Here is an 18665-nt window from a genome sequence, read left to right on the forward strand (position 1 = left end):
CCCACTGTATTCCAAAACTCAAGTCAGAAATGTCATTGAGCTTAACAAAACACCTGGAATTGTTTAGGGAACTCTGAAGGGCAAAGGACACAGCAAGCCAGGTCAGGCACACTACAGTGAGAACTCCAGCCTGTACCTGACGTGATGTTGGAGCAGAACCACTGTAATACCTCAAAGTCTGACTGATCATCTGTTCAGCAGAGGGATTTGGATGGATATGAGGCTTGGAAAGGCTTTCTAGGCTGTGTACAACTACTGAACGTGGGTGAAGTAAAACACAGAGCCTGACTCACGTCAGAGGGCTCAGTTAAAAGTGTGAGACAGAACAGCCAGGAGCTATAGCAGGGGAAATTTGAAACAGACTGGGAAAATTACCCACGCAAGAGTGGCCAGATTTTGAAAGAGGTTGGCCAGGCTGTGGAATCCCAACACCCAGGAGCACAGGGAACTTTAATCAGCCCCCCAGGCCGAGAAGTGCCCCCACAATCTCAGCCTTGATCACATTATATTACTGCCTAATGTAGGTATAACCTGAAAGGAAAGGCTCAGCTGATGAATCTCCCACCCCAGACACTGCCACTGTGAGAGATTCAGCTTAACTTAGCAGCTGCAAATGTTTGCTTTTTTTTTTGCCTTTCTTTTTTATTTTTTTTCTTTTTGTTTTGTTTTGTTTGTTTGTTTTTTCACAGTTTTACTCAGAGAGCACTGCTTTACTCAGGGCAAGCACATGGTTGGTTAAAAGTTGCATTGGCACAGGAGTGTTTGACTGCAGGTAACTACGTATAGTTCTTAAAAATAAAGAAAGAAATAATCACAAATCCGCTCCTTATCTCAGAGCTGAACATTCCTTAATTAAACATTTTAAAAATTTGATCATTTTATTATTTTCTATTATTTCTATCATTATAACAATGTTATCGTTATAATAATTTTGTTAATATAACATAAAATATTACTTTATATCATAAATATATAACTTAATATAAGCTATATATATAAACATATATAATATGTATTATAATATGTAATATATAATACTATATAATATATTTAATGTAATACAATATATAATATAATATAATATAATATAATATAATATAATACAATATAAATATTATATGGTATAATATAATATAACTATTATATAGTATAATATATAATATAGAATATAGAATTTATTTTTTTCAAATTCGTTGTAAGGTTTTTTTTTTTTTCTTTTTGTTTTTTTTCCCTTTTTTTCTTTCTTCCCCGTTCACTACAACTTCCCTCCATCCCAAATCTCCGTCCGGCTTCCTTCCTTCCTCCCTCCCTCCCTCCCTCCCTCCATCCCCAGGAGGAGGAGTTCTCCCGGCTTCCGATGACATGGTACCCACGGTAACATCCCTGCGGGCTCCGTCCTGGCGCGGCCACCCCGGGCAGCGGCGATGCCGCCGGGCTGCCATGGACTGAGCAGCATCCCCGCACCCCAAACCCGCTTTTTGGGGGCTAAAACATGGACAACGCCTTCGTGGAAGAAGTGGCCGCATCACTGGTGAGAGAGTTTCTCAGTAGAAAGGTAAACTTGGCGTCGATTTTCTCCCGGCTGAGCCCCGGTGGGGATGATGGCACTGGGGAAAACGGGAAGGGCTGGGGGAAATTGAGGGGTGCTGAGGGGTGTATCCAGCCTGAAATCAGCTGGGTGGGAAGGGTGGGAAGCTCTGGGGTGAGCGGCTGGACTACATCTCCCACAGTACCTTTTTATTCCCGGCGATGGAGCTGCTTCCTTCTGCTCAGGGGAAGCCCGTCCTTAACCCACACACGCCTGCGAGACTGGAAATGAAATCAAGAAACGCACTTTCAGTTTGGTTTTTCTTGTTGTTTGCAGGGTCTTTTTTAATTTAATTTTTTTCTTTTTTTTTTTTTTTTTATTTGCGATTTGCCTGTTTTGCTGTTGTCGTTCTGTCTGCAAGAGGCGTATAAAGCTTTATTTTTAATTAATTAATTAATTAATTAATTTTAAAAATGAAGGCCAAAGGTAACAGTTTTAGAGAAACTGGAAACATGCATTTCCCGCCTCCCCGCAGTTTTCAGTAACAGCTCAGCAGAAAATCCATTTTTTTGGCGAGGGGGAAGGGAATTGAGATAAGGGGAGGAAGGAGGTCATTATACCTGTCACAGATTTAATACTGTAAAACAAATTTTGGACTACACAGGGATGCAGGGAGTGTGGGATTGAGCAGACTGGAAACCACCTTTACGTTTCCATATAGCAGCGCCTATTACTTTGTATTTATTTTCAGTCCTTAGGAAATACTGATGATGTTGGACTCCCTGTGTCAGGAATGAGTTGTCTTATATCAGGAATTAAACAGCCACTGACTCATTATGTGTTACACAAACCTCAGTTTCATGTTTTGCATCCCATCTCCAAATTCACATTTTCAAAACACTGATAAATCCTTTGTGCTTCAGCTTCCCTCAGATCTTTAATACACATCAGAGCCTAGAGGGGTAATGATCCTTTATTTACCACAACTTGCCCTTAATTTCATAAATCTGAGCCAGACACTCTCATCATCAGGAAAAAAAAAAATCCTTTGTTGTGACAATAAACCTCCACAGAAGGAATCAGGGCTTCCTCTCTCAAAACAGTAGTCTTGTGTTGTACCACTTAAATTAGTTTGGGATCCAACTCACAGTAAATCAGCCTCTCCCCCCAAAAAGTGAGGTGCCCATAGATTTTGCCTCTGAGGTGTCCATGGGTGCTGACCACAGACTGAAAGTCAAAGTTTGAAGACCTCAAACCTGATCTGACTGATTTCCAACCTGAGGCAGGCTGGAATAACTTCAGCTCAGCACCCTTCATGCAGACCATCAGTCTCAGGAGGCTGTTCAGCAGCTGAAGTCACCCGCAATAAAGGTGTTTGTTTTTTCTCTGTTCAGCAATTTCCATCTCACGTAGCCACCTGAATTATTTTCACATCCGTTGGCTGCTGTATAATTCAATATTGTGCCATTACAGCACAAACTCTGAGGGTCACCTGGTTACAAACTGCTGCCATCCACAAGTTTCACATCACACCCAATGAAACTGAGAATAAAAGCTTTGGGGTCTGACACTTTTCCTTCTCAGGGTTTGAAGAAAACCATCACCACCATGGACCGGGAGCTTCCCCGCTCTGCGCTCAGCATCAACAACAGGAACGAGCTGCGCAACGTCCTGCACCTGCACTCCTTGTACAAACAGAACAAGGTGGGGGAATACCTGGCACAGGGTGAGGTGTCCTTGCCTGCCCGTTTCCATTTGCAGCTTTGTATACGGCAGAGCAGATGAAAATTACACTGTTTGTATTTATTATCCTTGGAAATGCAATATGAACAGTTCACTTGTAACTTGAGGCAGCACAATGCTTCATATAAGTCTATAAATGCCACTTCAGAAAACCCTCTCCCAGTGTAGAAAAGGTGCATTCTAGCACAGTTTCCACACTCTTGGATATTTAGCTAAAATGGGAGTCAGAAATCACCGTGACAGGTTGCTTTTTTGTGTTGTGCTTCCTTCCCTTAACACATAAGCACCTGTGAACTCTTGACCTTCTCTAGTTGCCGTCTTCCAGTTCCCCGGGTTGTTTGTCAGTCCTCCTGGGATACATCCACAGGTAACCTTGGGCAGCAGATAAAATGTTCAGTTGCTGTACAGTGTAAAAATAATGCCCTGCAGCCAGACTAATGTGGCGTTTCAATAGTCACCAAGAACTTAATTTCTCTTTATTTCTCTTTTTGGCCAGGCAAAGGAGAACCCACTGAAAACACTGCTGGAAATTATTACTAATTACTTCCTGGAGCACCGTGGGACTTCCAGGAGCACTGGTTCCAGCTCTGCTCTGTCAACTCCTCAGAGTAAGAGCTCAGCATCCCACCCACCCGACCTCCTGGATGAGGATCATGGGAATGCCAGTGCTCTGGATGAAAGCAAAACTCAGGCCTCCAGGTACAGTCTGATTTATTTCTCTTTGCCCTATGTATTAATTTATTTTTTCTTAATGAAGAGAAATAGAGTTAAATGCTTTATCATTTATATCTTGAGCTCCACTTCATTTGACTTTGTTTTATTAGTTATCCTCATAACACAAAGTTTAACTTTCCAGATTATTAAAATCCCCCGTGCAGACCATCCTTCAAAACTGATCTTTTATGTTCCCTGCCAATTATGAACACTGATAACCTCAATTGCATCTTTTAGTCACTGAAGCACAAGGAAATAGGAGATTTCATGCCTTTTACTTTGGAAATACTCAAATTGAAGCAGGTTTGGAGGTGAAACATACCACCTGTGTTCAAACTACAGGTTTATTCATGTCTTACATGGGCAAAAGAAAGTTTTACTGTCTTAAATTCAGACCTTGCAGAATACCTGAAAATAGTATGCAACCAAGTTTTTAATTTATTGGTGCCTCAGAGAGGATTAACAGCCCTGTACTTCCATGGAAAGCTTTTAAAATGGGCACAGAAGTGTAATTCAGCTTCCCAGCCTCCACCCTCAGGGAATTAATCAGGTTTTGTTCTTCATCCTAAATGCAATGTGCTCAAAGCAGCCCAGTATGAGCATCAGTGCATGAAAAAAACCAAACCCATGAAGTCATTTCTTATAGGGGAAGAACGCCAAGATATTTTAAGTTGAGCACAGAAGGAACACTTGAAAAGGAGGCAGTGCAAAGGCTTTTTTTCTCTTCACTTTTTTATTCCTTTTTTCTTTCCCTTTCATGGATCTCTCCCAGAGAGGAGTCCCTGACACTGCTCTGGGAGGGCACAGCAGCACCCAGCAGTGCTGACCTTGGAAGGGACCTTAAAGATCATCTCATTCCATCCCCTTCCTCTATCCCAGGCTGTTCCAAGCCCCATTCCAGCCTGGCCTTGGACACTTCTAGGGATTCAGGGGCAGCCACAGCTTCTCTGGGCATCTTGTGCCAGGGCCTGCCTACCCTCACAGGAGAGAATTTCTTCCCAATATCTAATTTAAATTTCCCCTCTTTCAGTCTGGAACTTTTTTTACATGAAAATAAGTAAACATGGGATTATGTTACCCCTATTAGAACCAATAATAACAATAGTAATAATAATAATAATTATAATAATGACACAATAATAATGACACTGTGACACTGTGTAATAGTGACACATAATAATGATACTGGAATAATGTCCTGAAGTCCTACATCCAGATGTTTAGATTAAAAGTGACTGCATTTGATTACCATTCCGAGATAAAATGTAACTTAATTTGACAGCAGTGCTTTAATTAGCTGGTTTTATTAACTTACTTGTGCATTACTTTGCTGTTTCAAGCTTTTCCTCTTTCTTCCCTCTCTAGGTATGATGTTGAGAATCCACTGGATAAAATCCCTCCACCCAGAAGACATCAGCACAGAAGTGAAAAATGCCACATGGGGACAACCCACAGCAGTAACTTACCCCCTGCTTGTGACAAGAAGTTAAAGGACAGTCGAGAGGATTTAAAAGCAGCTGCAATTTCTGAGGAGCTGAAATCCACAGGGAAGGAGAAATCAAGGCCCAGGGCTGGTCTCATTGCCAGAGGAATGATGGCTGGACCAGTAGCAAGTCCACCAGAGGTGATTCCCAACGCTTTATAAAATATTTGGCTTGCCCATGGATTTTCTATCCAGCCTGTTGGGATAAAAATCACTTGCAAGTAATGTTCAAATGGCTTCTGCATGTTAATCCATTAAATCTGCAGGCTGAAAAGAAGTAGTAAGTTAGGGAAATTGTTCTGCTTCATTCAGAAATTCAGATCTAACCGCTGCAGGCAGCCACCCCCTGAATGTCTGTGATCACTGGTCACTGAATTCCTTTATAAATCTTTCCCGTTCTTGAAATCTCTTGACAGATTTGGTTTTCCATTTTCCTATGAAAATTGCTTTGTTACCTTCACAGTATCGGTTTTAGTCTGGTTTTTCCAAGACCCCACATTTAATCAGTAGCAGTTTTGGAACTGAAAATAGCTTTCAGTTCGAAATATGTTTCTGAATTGATCAAATCAGACCATATTTCATCAAGAAGTGCTTCCGAAGCACAGTTAAAAATTTCTTGCCTATTTTTTTTCTTTATGCTTCTTTTATATAATTACAGGGATTTTTCCAACGTAAAATTAAGCTTGTAATAATGAGAAATAAAAGTATATAACCATGACATTTAGGTAGTACTGAAGAGCATATGGAAATTCAATGAATTAGTTGGATATTTATAAATATCTCTGTTTTAGAAGTAGAGACTAGATCCCTGTAGTGGTAGATACCAATAAAATATCTTATATGTCTGGATTTGCGGAGCTGGATACAATCCCAGAATTAAGCTCTTAGGAGATAATTTGTTGTTGTTCTTGGTAAAACCTTGAAAAACACGTTTTAATGGTAGGTAGCATCTTCAATACTGGTCAAATTTTAAGTGAAAATGTTTGTCTTATTACTGATTTTTTTAAAAAAGCTGATTTGTACAGCTTTTATAAGCTGTTTCCTAAAAATAAATGAATCGGTTAGCTCAGAAATCAGTGCTGGAGCTTTCCTTTGCTTTTTTTTTGTGTTGATTTAAAGATGGCAAAATTTTAATCTGTGGCTTTGATGGCACTTACTTCCAGGATCCCCAAAAAAGGAGGCTTTCCAGACGATCCACAAGCATCAGCAGCACAGCCCAGTCCAGGGGTGAAGAGCAGGAGGAGCACGACACCGATCTGCAGGAGAGCAAAGCATCTCCAGCAAAATCCAACGCGGAATTTGCATCAAAGGCTGTGCTAAGCTCCCACACCAGTTCTGCCTCTGAAAAGCCAAGGAACAGCCCCAGAGATCCAGATGACTTTTTTTCCAGGCTGCTGTCTGACAGAGAGAGGGCCAAGACAGAAGAAAGAAAATCTCTTCCAAGCTCTGGTGCAGACAGCGGTGAAAAAAGCCTTAAAGTGAGTGCCCCTCACAGACATTCAGGGGCTGGGAGAGAAAAGAAGGAAAGGCCCCTCAAGAAAACTGAGAGCCGATTGTCAGGCCACAGGTGAGAGTATTTCTGGGAATATTATGCTAAAACAGAGGGTTTCATTATTGTTCTACACTATTTCCTGATATAAAAGTTTTAGAAGTGTCTCTCTCTGAGAGCTCCAAATACATATTTTTGGCTTTTCTCTCTCTTATGTTCTTAATTGATGTTTTTTAATTTTATTTTTTGGGGGATAAAATTTAAGAGTAGAGGACATGGCATTTCTTTATTTCTACACTAAAACTGCAGCCAGATTTCTTAACATTATTATTGCTATTTTGTTTTCCAGTTTAATTTCTTGCTGAGATACCATATGTGGAGACCCTCTTGAGAGGGAAGCAATTATACGTAAGGTCTCTCTACATTTATAAGTTAGGGGCTGTTAGGGGAATTATTAAACTGGGGATCGCCAGAGCTGCAGATGGCCCAGGAGTGGCACTTGCTTCCTATCTGGAACCAAAAATTAAAATTTAAAAGAGCTGCCAGCATTCCACAGTGTGCTGGCTCGTTTAATTTGTAAAAGATTAATGTGCAACAGGCCAAAGTACCACAGTCTAAAGTCTTAAAACTCTGGTTTCACACAGCTTGACTGAGCCTGTAAGGTAGTCCTGCCCCATCCCTTAATCAGGATGATTTTTTACCTCACACTCAGCATTAGTTGAGGTAGGGCAGAAATCTTCAGTGGCCTTTGGCAGCTCCCCAGTAAAGCTGAGGATATTGAGTGTATTCCTGATTTTGGATGATCAATGAATGTAGAGTTCATTATGGATGAGCCTCAGAGGCATGGACGGAATTCCTTGGGAAGACTGTTGCAAAACAGCCCAGTGAAAAGTCAGATACAAACCTCACTTGTTAATTAATGGCTGAGTCCTACAAGGGGGTCACAACAATCCCAGCCAGCCCCACAGGCTTGGGAAGAGTGGCTGGAAAGCTGCCCAGTGGGAAAGGGCCTGGGTGTCCAGTTTTCGTTGTGTTTTCATTGAAGACTATGGCCATGGGTGGTTGTAAAAGCAAAGTGGTTTATTGCGTGGCTAAATCAGCCTCGTGAAGGCAGGGTTGTTACAGTTTGTGCCAGTAAAGTGTCCATGTCCCCAGCAGAAATGGTAACATCTTAGCGGCAGCAGTGAAGACAGCAGCCATGTCTGTGTCCCCTCAGCACTTTAGCAACAACAGCAGCGTTTGTGTTTTTTTCATGAGTCTCTGTGTATGTGCATTCTCCAAGTAGTGCATTTTATTCTATTTGTGGCCATTCAGGTAGAAACGCGAGTCCGGTATTGCCTTGTTGGGCCTATCCTAAGCTGAGATTGATGTGCTACAATATTTGTAATTTCTTACACAAATTCTGCGCGTATAGCTCTATCTGTTCCGTCTAAGACTGTTTTAGCAAGGCTACATTATTTTCATTATGTCTAGAGGTTATCTATCTTTGCAAAATGCAAAGCTACTGAGTTTTAAACTAGGTTTTAGGACCTTTTCTAACTAGGAGTGTGGCCAGATGGGCAAGAGGCCAGTGGCCCCTATCCTGGGTCAGCGGTGGTGTGACAGCAGGACCAGGGCAGGGACTGTCCCCTGTACTCAGCACTGCTGAGCCCACACCCCCAATCCTGGAGTCACTTTTGGGCCCCTCATGACAAGACATTGAGGGGCTGGAGCCAGTCCAGAGAAGGGAACAGAGATGGGGAAGGGGCTCAGGCTGGAGAAAAGGAGGCTCAGGGGGGACTTTGTGGCTCTGCACAACTCCCTGACAGGAGGGGACAGCCAGGGGATCGGGCTCTGCTCCAAGGGAACAAGGGACAGGAGGGGAGGGAATGAGCTCAAGCTGTGCTAGGAGAGGTTTAGTTTGGATATTAGGGAAGATTTCTTCACTGAAGTGATGGTCAGGCATTGGAACAGGCTGCCCAGGGCAGTGATAGAGTCACCAGCCCTGGAAGTGTTCAAAAGCTGAGAGGATGTGACACTTGGGGACGGGGTTTGACACTTGGATGTGACACCTGGGGACAGGATTTGGTGGTGAGCATGGCAATACTGAGCGACTGTTTGGACTTGATGATCTGGGAGATCTTTTCCAACCCGAACCACTGGGTAATTCTGTGGTTCAGTCAGTTGTATTCAGACACGCTGACACTTCCCAACCTTTGGCAGCAAGGGCTGAAAAGCAAAAGCTGGGCTGGAAGGGGGGTGACACTCTGGGCAAAGTGCTGCCATCCTGTCTGTGCTCCATCCCTGCAGGCAGGGATTGGAAACAGGGATTGGAAACAATTCCTTTCCCTGGTTTGGTCTCAGCAAGAGCAGGAGAGGGAGCCCTTTCCTCAGCAGAGACTGTTTGCAGAGCAGCACCGGTTCATTGGCGTGTGAGCTGCAGCCAGCTGAGCATTTGAATCCGTGCTGAGCTCTGAGCTCCTGGAAACACCCACAGAATCCAGCAGGGCTGCTGAGACTCCTGGAGTCCAGTGAGATGTGATGCCTTGGGAAGGCTGAGCTGAAACAGAGACTGGACAGAGCTGGAGAATAAAGAAGATATTTATTAAAAGGCCTTTAATACACCTTGGGCAGGACAAGAGCCTGGCCAGGGCTACACCCAAGGTGGACCCAAAATGGTCACAAAAATGGCTGGCAGGTCATGAGGTCTTACATTTTTATAAGTTTTGGTCCATTTGCATATTGGGGTTTAATTGTCCAATTCCAGCTTCGGGTTGTGAGGTCCCATCCTTCTTGTTCCTCCCTTCAGTCCACCTTTGTTTGTGCTTTTGGGCTTGAAAACTTTTAACAGTTTTCCTTGGTGTACAGCAGGAAAAGGATTTGTTTTGTGTACCTACATTTAATATGAGGCTCAGAGCTGCAACCCTAGGCAGCACAGGATCTGAAATACATGAAAGATAAAACTTGAGGCATCAAAAGAATAGAGACTCCAAATAAACACTCACTATATAAGGCCTGGCTCGTGCAAGACTTCTATTTCCCTTCAGCCGAATCCTGCAGTGTTTGGGAGCCCTGCAGGTTTTGGCCAAAGTGTTTGAGCATTTTAAGGAATGAAAAATTACAATGAGGGAGTGGGTATTTGTCTGGATCCTCTTCCATTCTCTGTTACCTGAAATGAATGCTAATCTAAGTATTTAGATGAGCAGCTGGAAACCTCTACAGGATTAACCACAGCTGGTTCATTCACAGCATCTGCAATTCTGGTTTTGTTTCCCATAGGAAACTAAAGAGAAATCCTATTTTTCCTTCCATTTACTTTACTTTTTGATTCTCTTTTCTCCCATGCCAAAAGTGCTGTTACAGCATGCAAGCTGAAGGCATCCTGTGCAAACATATGAAAAAAAAAAAATGGAAGTAAAACTACAGCCAAGTTTTAAAAGAATACTTGGCCATCAAAATATCCTAGGGAAATGCAGATGCACTGCATTTTGAGTCACACCTTTTAAAGGAAAGCAGTTACAGGGGTCAGTGGGGGTTCTTTATTGTCATGATTGTATTTTTGGCCAAGTCATGAAGGGTTATTTCATTAAAAAAAATATAATATGCTGTAGAGTTAGCTTACCTACAGAGATTCTACAGGTGGGTGGTTTTTTTTTAGAATTTTTATTTTTAATTAATCCATGAGAAAAGCAATAGATAGGTGGCAGCAAATCTTCATTTATCCTCAGCTGTAAGCAGGCAGCAGCCAATTTAACTTTTCAATTCACAGAATCCCACAACACCAGGCTGGAAGGGACCTCAAGGGTCACCTGGTCCAACCTTTCTTGGCAAATGCATGGTCTAGACAAGGTTACCCAACACCCTGTCCGGCCAAATCTTAAAAGTGCCCAGGCTTTGGGAATGGAACATTTTTCCCTGGGGGATGGTTCCAATGGCTGATTGTTCTCTTGAGAAATTTTCCTCTTGTGTCCAATTGGAATGTCCCCAGGAGTAATATGTACCCATGGCCCCTTGTTTTTTCCATGTGATTCCTTGGAAAAAGGGAGTCTCCATCTTATTTGGAGCTAAGCTTTAAATGCTGGGATGTGGTAATATTGTACAAACAGTGCACACACATTTATACAGAAATATGTCAGTAATTCCTCCATGTTCCTTCGCAGCAATTTTGTTTAACTTAACAAATTAAAAAGGACATTTATGTCTTCGCGCCACTTCAGTGGAGGATTTGGAACCCCTTTCAGGTGATTTTGATGCTGTTGTTTCATTGTTCATCTTCAAAGGAGTATTCCCCTTTTTTTGTTGAACCCCTGTTCCTTTCAGTTCTGTTGTGTGCAAGGCCAAGTAAAATGTTGATTATTCATTAGTTTTGTTTGTTTGTTTGTTTTTAAGAGATTTTGAAGGGAGTAAACCCCTAAATTTAAAAGTACCCGGTCCAAGACTGATCCAGGATTCCAAAATTGCTGTATCTGTGGTTTCTTAAGATTCGTAGGAACTTGGGGGAGATGATGTTGAGGGAACATAACTCAGGTCACAGGGACCAAATTAATAAAAGACTTTCCTGAGTCTTTTATCCTGGATAGAGCCTTGAATGGCAGCAAGGAAAGGTTCTCTGCTTCCTTTAATGTCTGGAGGTAGGGTTGGGCCGGGTGACCTCCAAATCATCCTGTGATTCTCCTTGGTGCTGAATCCCTTTCTGGAGGGGAATATTTATCATTAACCTCAGCACACGGAATAAAGAATGAGTGGAATGGAATTGAGATGATCTTTAGAAACTGTAAAAAAATAAATGGGTGTTGAAGTTGATGACTGTCCTTACATTAAAGACTTTCTATTGCTTTTCTGAAAAAAAGCCACGATGAATAATGACTTTTTTGGGACGATTACATGGGGTTAGAAGGTCAAGATTTCCCCATTTCACTGCTTGAGCAAACAAAATTGGGGAAAGGCAAGAAAAACCCACTTCAGAGCAGTTGAGAAACAGTTCTTTTGTCTTGACTACAGAGACATGCTGCAGTTGTTGCTCCTGCAGCCCCTGAAGTGTTTTCCTAATTTTCCATTAAGTCTATTAGTGCAAAGTGTGGTGGTGCTGTGGAAACCCTTCAGTTGTCAGCTGAATAAAGAATTTTTGGGTGAGTAAATCCAAGCTGGCAGTTCTGGAGTGGGGTGGAACCACCTTTTGCTGAGTTAGATGGGCAGATTTGGTCTGTACAGCTCCATTTCTCTTCTGGTAGTTACGAAGAAGAACATGTGATCCTTGAAATTCTGGTTTTCTCATATAAAGCCAACCAACTTCCCTCTACCAGTTCCAAGAAAAACAGCATAAAATTAGAATCAGAGCAGTGAAATCAGAAAAAAAAAGAAAAGGGGTAAAACCGGACCAAGGGAACAAAAGGACATTGCAATCAGGACCTGAAGTTAAGGATATTTCCTAGGAACTCCAAGGGAATGGCTCAGAATCAGAAGGGCACAGAGAACTGGGACTATCGTGACGCCAGAACAAAAATTTCCTGCTGCCATTAGTGAGCAGAGGGATGCAGCAGTGAATGCCATTGTCCAGAGGCAGGGATGTGTGCAGTTCCAGGAGCAGGGAGGATAATTGATTCTGCACTCATCCTTCCATTGTCAGCAATCTCCTGAATTACCCAGCCCTGATTGCTCCTGCCTGATCCCCCGAGCCTGGCCACCAGTGCTGGCTGTGCTGCTGCTCTCCTGCCAGCACTCTGCCAGTGCAGTCATGCCTTCAGTTTCAGCTTCCATGTATTTCACGTTCTGTGGTGCCCAGGGGTGCAGTTCTGAGCTCACAGTCAGTGTCACTCAGCTCTCTGCACACAGCAGGGACACAAAACAAATCCTTTTCCTGATGGAGGCCAAGGACAACTGGAACAAGTTTTCAGGCCCTAAAGCACAAACAACGGTGGCTGAAGGGAGAAAACAAGAAGGATGGGACTTCATAATCTGAAGCTGTAATTGGTCAATTAAACCCCAATGTGCAAATGGACCAAAACTTATAAAAGTGTGAGACCTCGTGACCTGTGGTCCATTTTGTGACCACTTTGGGTCCCTTTTGTGACTATTTTGCGTTCACCTTGGGTGTAGCCTTGCCCAGGCTCTTGTCCTGCCCAAGGTGTATCCTTAGGCCTTTTAATAAATACCTCTTTTATACTCCAGCTCTGTCCTGTCTCTGTTCCAGCTCACCCTTCCCAGGGCAAGAGTTCAGGGGTATTGCAGGCACCAGGGACTGGTTTCTGGCTGTGGAAATGGGATTCAGGTGCCTTTTCCAGCCCAAAGCTGAGCCTCTCCCATGCACTTTGGCTCCACCATCAGGAAAATGCCAGTGAGCTCAGAGCCGGGGTTTCTCCTCCTGCCACAGTCTGTCTGCTGAGTTCCCCAGAGCTGGGCACTGCTGAGTGCTTCCCATTGCCAGAATATCCCTCGTTGTTTGGTAAGAAGCCTTTTTCTAGCACTACCCTGCATTCTAACATGGATAGGGCTGCGTTAGGGAATTGCCATAGACACCGAGTGAAACATTACTCATATTTCATAGAATCATAGAAATTATGCATGGAAAAGAACTTTTAGGGTCTTTTTTTTTTTCTATGGCACATTAGTCACTGCTGTATATATTTATATCTGCTGTGATACTTTTTTCCAGGTTTTGTAGAGTCCAGTCTTAAATGACTCAAGTGACACCTCTCCCCTGACAATACATTCCACTTTCTAGCAGTTCTTATTATAAGGAATTTTTTTTAATTGTATTCGCCTTCCATTTGCTATTTTTTGTCCTGTTATCCATAGCTGAAGTTGATTTTTTGACTGGTGTTCCTGTTCCTTGCTACCTGTTCACCTCTGTTAAAATACTCTAAATATTTTCAATGTTCCTTTAGGCATTTTTTTTGTCTGAAGCTTCTACTGTCTGCTAAATATTTTTATCTTTCCTGCTCTGAACTTTTGCTGTTGTTTTTCTATTAGGTTTTACTGATTTGTAAAATCAGTATTTTTGATTTATATCAAAAATATTTTTTTATATTTCCTCCAAGTATTTAGAGGTGTCTCTAACATTGTCACACTGTGACTCTCAGATAACAGGGCAAGAACTGCCACCATTTGCTCCTGGCCTGGTCCTCAGCATTATAAAATCACAGTACAGGTGAACCCATTGTGTTAGTGAAAATTCTGCTTTTTCTCTTTCATATGTTCCAAAAAAATAGCCCCTGAAAACTTCTTTATAGAAATAAAAAATCCCTAGAAGAGACAAATACAAATCTTTAAAGAAATCCCTTAAATCCTTTACAAATATATTCAAGGTTGTTTAGTTGTTTTGGTTTTTTATTCTTTTAGATATCTGACACTTTCAAAATATTGTTGTATAAATATTTAAGGACCAAAACGCTTTCAAAATATTATTTTGAAAGCATTATGGTCCTTAAAGGATTGATACTCATGCTCTCTGTTATTAACAGGAATAAAAAAGCTTATTTTCATGTGAGGACTGAGCCAATAGCTGTCAATTATAGATGGTTGAGTGCCTAAAACTGTAAAGATTCTCTCCTATCTTTTTATCCTGCATCATCCCCAGCCACAATCTGGGCTGATCTGCATGAGGAGATTGACAGAGAACATTGGCCATGAGTTTCTGAGCAAGTCCGGAGCAGGATTTGGTGTTCCCTCAGTCAGTGTAAGCAACAAAGCAGAGCACAAGCAACCCAAGAGTTTTCTGGGCTGCACTGATAATTTCTCAACACAGTGAAACAGGAGAATTCAATGCCTGTTGAAGGTTAATATGTGAATATCTCATTTTTTAAGGAATACTAATTAAAACCTAATAGTTTTAATGCTTTTTTTTTTTTTAAATAAAATTGAATTTCCAACTGAAAGGAGAAATAGTTCCAGCAAAGTTGGGTAATGTATAGTAGTTACCTAGTAGTTTTACTTGGCTTCAGTCTTTCCCTACTGTGCATTTTGGTGTAAAAGTGGGTTTTCTAGGAATATTCCGTACTGTTTGCCTGGTGGGCTGCAATATTTCAGTGTTACGCACAAAATCGGTGTGTGAGATGGGATGGCTTTGTCTAAAATAATATCTATGAAAATAAAATAAAAAGGTAAAATTTGGTGAGTACTAAAGTTTTGATTCTGGGAGATGTTGAGCACTTCCTAAAAATCCTCACCACATGGATGGCCAGTTCTGGGGAATGAAGGCTGAGCTCCCACGACCTGGTTGTTTTGGACCTGATCTCATTTAGAACCAGCCAGAAAGCCCCAGATTATTCCAGGATCCTCAGTTTGCGTGTGAGCAATGCCTGAGGAATCAGCTCAGTTTTTCCCACTGTGAGAGGAAGAGGATGCACTGGGCCGGGGTGGCATTTCTAGAAAGTAGGAGTTGAGTCAGAGTTGCGGATGAAGGAGCGGAAAGGAACGCGGGGCTGGAGCAGCCCAGGAATAAATTACGTTGGCACATTTCCTTCCACCTTTGGGATCTCTGCCTTGTCCTTCAAGCCACACTTTGCATCATCTCCAGTGCTTTGGAGTGATTTTGGAGGCAGGAAACACGGTAAGAACAGTGCTGGAGCAGCCCAGGGGCGAATTACCTGGGCACATTTCCTTCTGCCTTTTTCTGGGATCTCTGGTTGTCCTTCAGCCACCCTTTGCATCATCTCCAGCTTCTCCCAGTGCTCTGGGGTGGGTTTGGAGGCAGGAAACACGGTGAGAACAGCGCAGCCACACCTTCCTGGGAAGAGGAACCAAACCCTCTTGGAGGGGTTCTGATCCCTTACTCCAGGGAGTGAATGTGGAATTGACTCATCCAACTGGCAGCAGAGGAATGTCTGTCCAACAAAACGGGCTCATCCCTGGGGAACATGGATTTGACTCGCCTGTGGATGAAAAGAGGGATTGTGGTTGCCAAATCAGGGGTGAGAACCTTCAAGTGCCGTGGAGTTGCGTAACACCTTTTATAACATAATGCTTGGACCGGAAAAAAGGGCCTAAAATAAAAGTTGTAAACTATTGTGACTTTCGTGTGGTGCCAATGGATTTATGGCAGCGGAGCCCGCGGCCTAACATCTGTGGGGCTGCCATTTGCCCTTTTAGTATTTTTCCAGCACTCCATAGGAAGAGGCACTTTGCAATTACTGGAAATGACAAATGGCTTCTGTATAATTTCTTTATTTTTGGAAAGGAGGTTAATCTGGAGAGGTCCGGCCTGTTGCCTGAAATGCAGTCAATCAGTTGAGAATTTGCATCAGAGGATCATTGACGTGTCTTCCAACTCAAACTATTCCATGACTCTGTGGAATTACTTGCTTCTTAAAAAAAAAATCCGTTGCGTGCAGGTAGCCCAAGGAATTTTTTTTTTTTTACCCCTATTTATCCCTCAGATTATTTTACCAGGAGGTAAAATCCCTGTGGGCTCACCTGGAACCTGTTTTTTGAATTTTCCTTTTTTTTAATAATAAGATGAGATAGGAGAATACCCCATCCTCAGTCTAAGCTTTTATCTCCCAATTTACCAGTTGTTATTAGTTTTCAGGAAGAACATTTACACTGCTGATACTTGCCAGGTTACAGTGGTTTGGACTGTTGAAAATCTGAGGTTTCTGACAGGAAATGAAAGACCACAAATATTCCACATCCTCAAAAATTAAATGGCCTAAGAGTTGAAGGCCCAAACCAGACAGAGTGGGCATTTTATGGATGGTAGACAGAGCAGAGGGTTGGATTCATCTCCACTGATGTGAACTGATTGAGTGCCAAAATCTGGGAACCCTTTTCTGTGCTTTATGTAGGGTCTTGTGGGTACTGTGCATTTTTATTGAATGGAGTTTTATCTCCTTTTTAAAAATATTTTGCTGATTTTTGTTTATTTTGCTGACAGCAGTATAGAGTTGCTGAACATAATGGTGAGTTCACACAGGTGGTGCTGAGCTCCTTGGAAATTCCAGTGGGAGGATGTCATACGCCAAAATCCCTGGTGGAGAGCAGTAGGAACAAAGCAGCTCCATTTTTATTATAATTCTGATTTTGTAGCTGGACATAAATAGTCATTCATAGCCTATGGATGAACTTTGTCCTCAGGTGAGCCCAGTTTATCAGGAACTTCAAACCATCTTGTAGCTCAACCTGTGATTATAGTAATTCTTGTTTTATGTACCAACCGTCTCAACAAAGATATCACATCGTCACAGTTAGTAAAATTCGGCAGGACAAATGCAGGTTCGTGTGTGAGGGAATCTATCAGAAGTGACCATTTCTATTAGAAATGATCCTTTCAATGCCAAGTTTCTTATCTGTTTTGTATGTCAGTGTTCACATATCTATCTGTCGTGTCTTCACCAGTTAATTTTTCATATTGCAAATCAGATGCAAATCAGATGAGATTCAAATCAGATGCAGGTCTTCACTAAAAAGGAAATTCCGGGAAATTAGGTGTATGAGCCTCTGTTACCTTTGTTAATCAGACTTGCCAACGTGATAGAATTTATATTAAATCCTCACGATGAGACATTTTTCCGGTAGAAAAATATTGCCTGGACTTGATTGTGATCATGTCCTGTGCATCTCTACAATTGCTTGTAATAATTCTGGTTTTATAATTGTGCGCCAAAGCAGTGACAAGCTGCTCCACATAGAATGGCCTTTTTCACCCTTTTGCAAACAGCAATAGAGGTTATTTTTAAATTACCTACTCTGCAGATTTTACTCATTCCAAGAATATTGGATATGTCTGCCTCTTCTGCATCCAGTAGAAAAGCTGTTGTAATTTGGCAATGAAAATGGGTTTTACCACCACAGTCACCTTAAAGGCACCGATGTTTAATTTTTAAGCCCCTTTGTTTGTTTGACCTCCTGTGAGTGTTGGTGTAAATAGGAAATGGTGGAATGCACATCCATTATTGTGCCAAGGAGCTCCCTCTCTGCGAGTTCAGCTCTTCTCTGTAAATCCATTTTCCTACAGTGCTCGGAGGCCAGAGAGGAATGTTCAAATATTTAGAGAAAGTACTGTATAGTATGTTTAGAATGAAGCATATTTTCTTCCTGCCCCATTTTCCTGCCGTGATGGATGACTTCCCCCTTCCCTAAATGTTCCAACCGAATGGTTTTACACCTACAATAATTTTTCCTGGAACAGCAGCTCTCTGCTGAAATGGAAATTGCAATGAATGTCCTGGCTGTTTTGAGAAACACAAGTTCCCCTCAAGGAGGGGGAACCTCCACCTGCAAAAATACCCCACTTAAGCAGAAAACACCCAACATTAATCTTGGACTGTCAGCGCTTTCCTCAGCTTGATGGGAATTCTCAGCCTTGAGCATTCAGGGCTCTTTGCATCCCAGGCTTGGTTCTTCCTGCAGTGGGTGTAGAACCAATATCTTTTAGACTTTCCAGGGAGAATTAACACTACAAAACCTGGTCCCAGGTGAGCTATATGTGAGTTGTACCATGGGTTACTGTGTTTTCATTTAAAAATGGAAAATGTCGTGCTGCGTGCATTGTGTGTCAGAATCACAGAATCACAGAAATCACAGAAATCACAGAATGGTTTTGTTGGAAAGGACCTTAAAGATCATTTAGTTCCAACCCCCTGCCGTGGGCAGGGACACCTCCCACTAGACCAGGTTGCTGCAAGCCCTGTCCAACCTGGCCTTGGAAGGTGTTAAAAACTCTTGCAAAATTAGAGATAAATGGATTTACTGGGAAGGAACACTAGAAAAGAAGGGAAACTAGTGTGAAGTCT

The 18665-nt window shown here is 42.2% G+C and overlaps 1 protein-coding gene across 2 annotated transcripts in view; it reads left to right on the plus strand.

Annotated features, from left to right (window-relative positions):
* The first annotated feature begins 1362 nt into the window (after window positions 1-1362).
* The window catches only part of MINDY4 (MINDY lysine 48 deubiquitinase 4), a 68455-nt gene continuing 51152 nt past the window's right edge, over window positions 1363-18665 (plus strand). Inside the window, exons 1-5 of one of the 2 annotated variants that reach the window (XM_066201686.1) lie at window positions 1363-1555; window positions 3113-3232; window positions 3768-3970; window positions 5351-5609; window positions 6632-7035. In XM_066201686.1, the coding sequence (XP_066057783.1) occupies window positions 1493-1555; window positions 3113-3232; window positions 3768-3970; window positions 5351-5609; window positions 6632-7035 (1049 nt within the window). In that variant the 5' untranslated portion in view covers window positions 1363-1492. The remainder of the gene's footprint in view (window positions 1556-3112; window positions 3233-3767; window positions 3971-5350; window positions 5610-6631; window positions 7036-18665) is intronic. The other variant, XM_066201695.1, reaches the window with a different exon arrangement.

The sequence above is a fragment of the Chamaea fasciata genome, unplaced genomic scaffold (assembly GCF_029207755.1).
Source record: "Chamaea fasciata isolate MVZ Bird 193981 ecotype frontalis unplaced genomic scaffold, bChaFas1.0.hap1 SCAF_1, whole genome shotgun sequence".
In the NCBI taxonomy this organism is placed as follows: domain Eukaryota; kingdom Metazoa; phylum Chordata; class Aves; order Passeriformes; family Sylviidae; genus Chamaea; species Chamaea fasciata.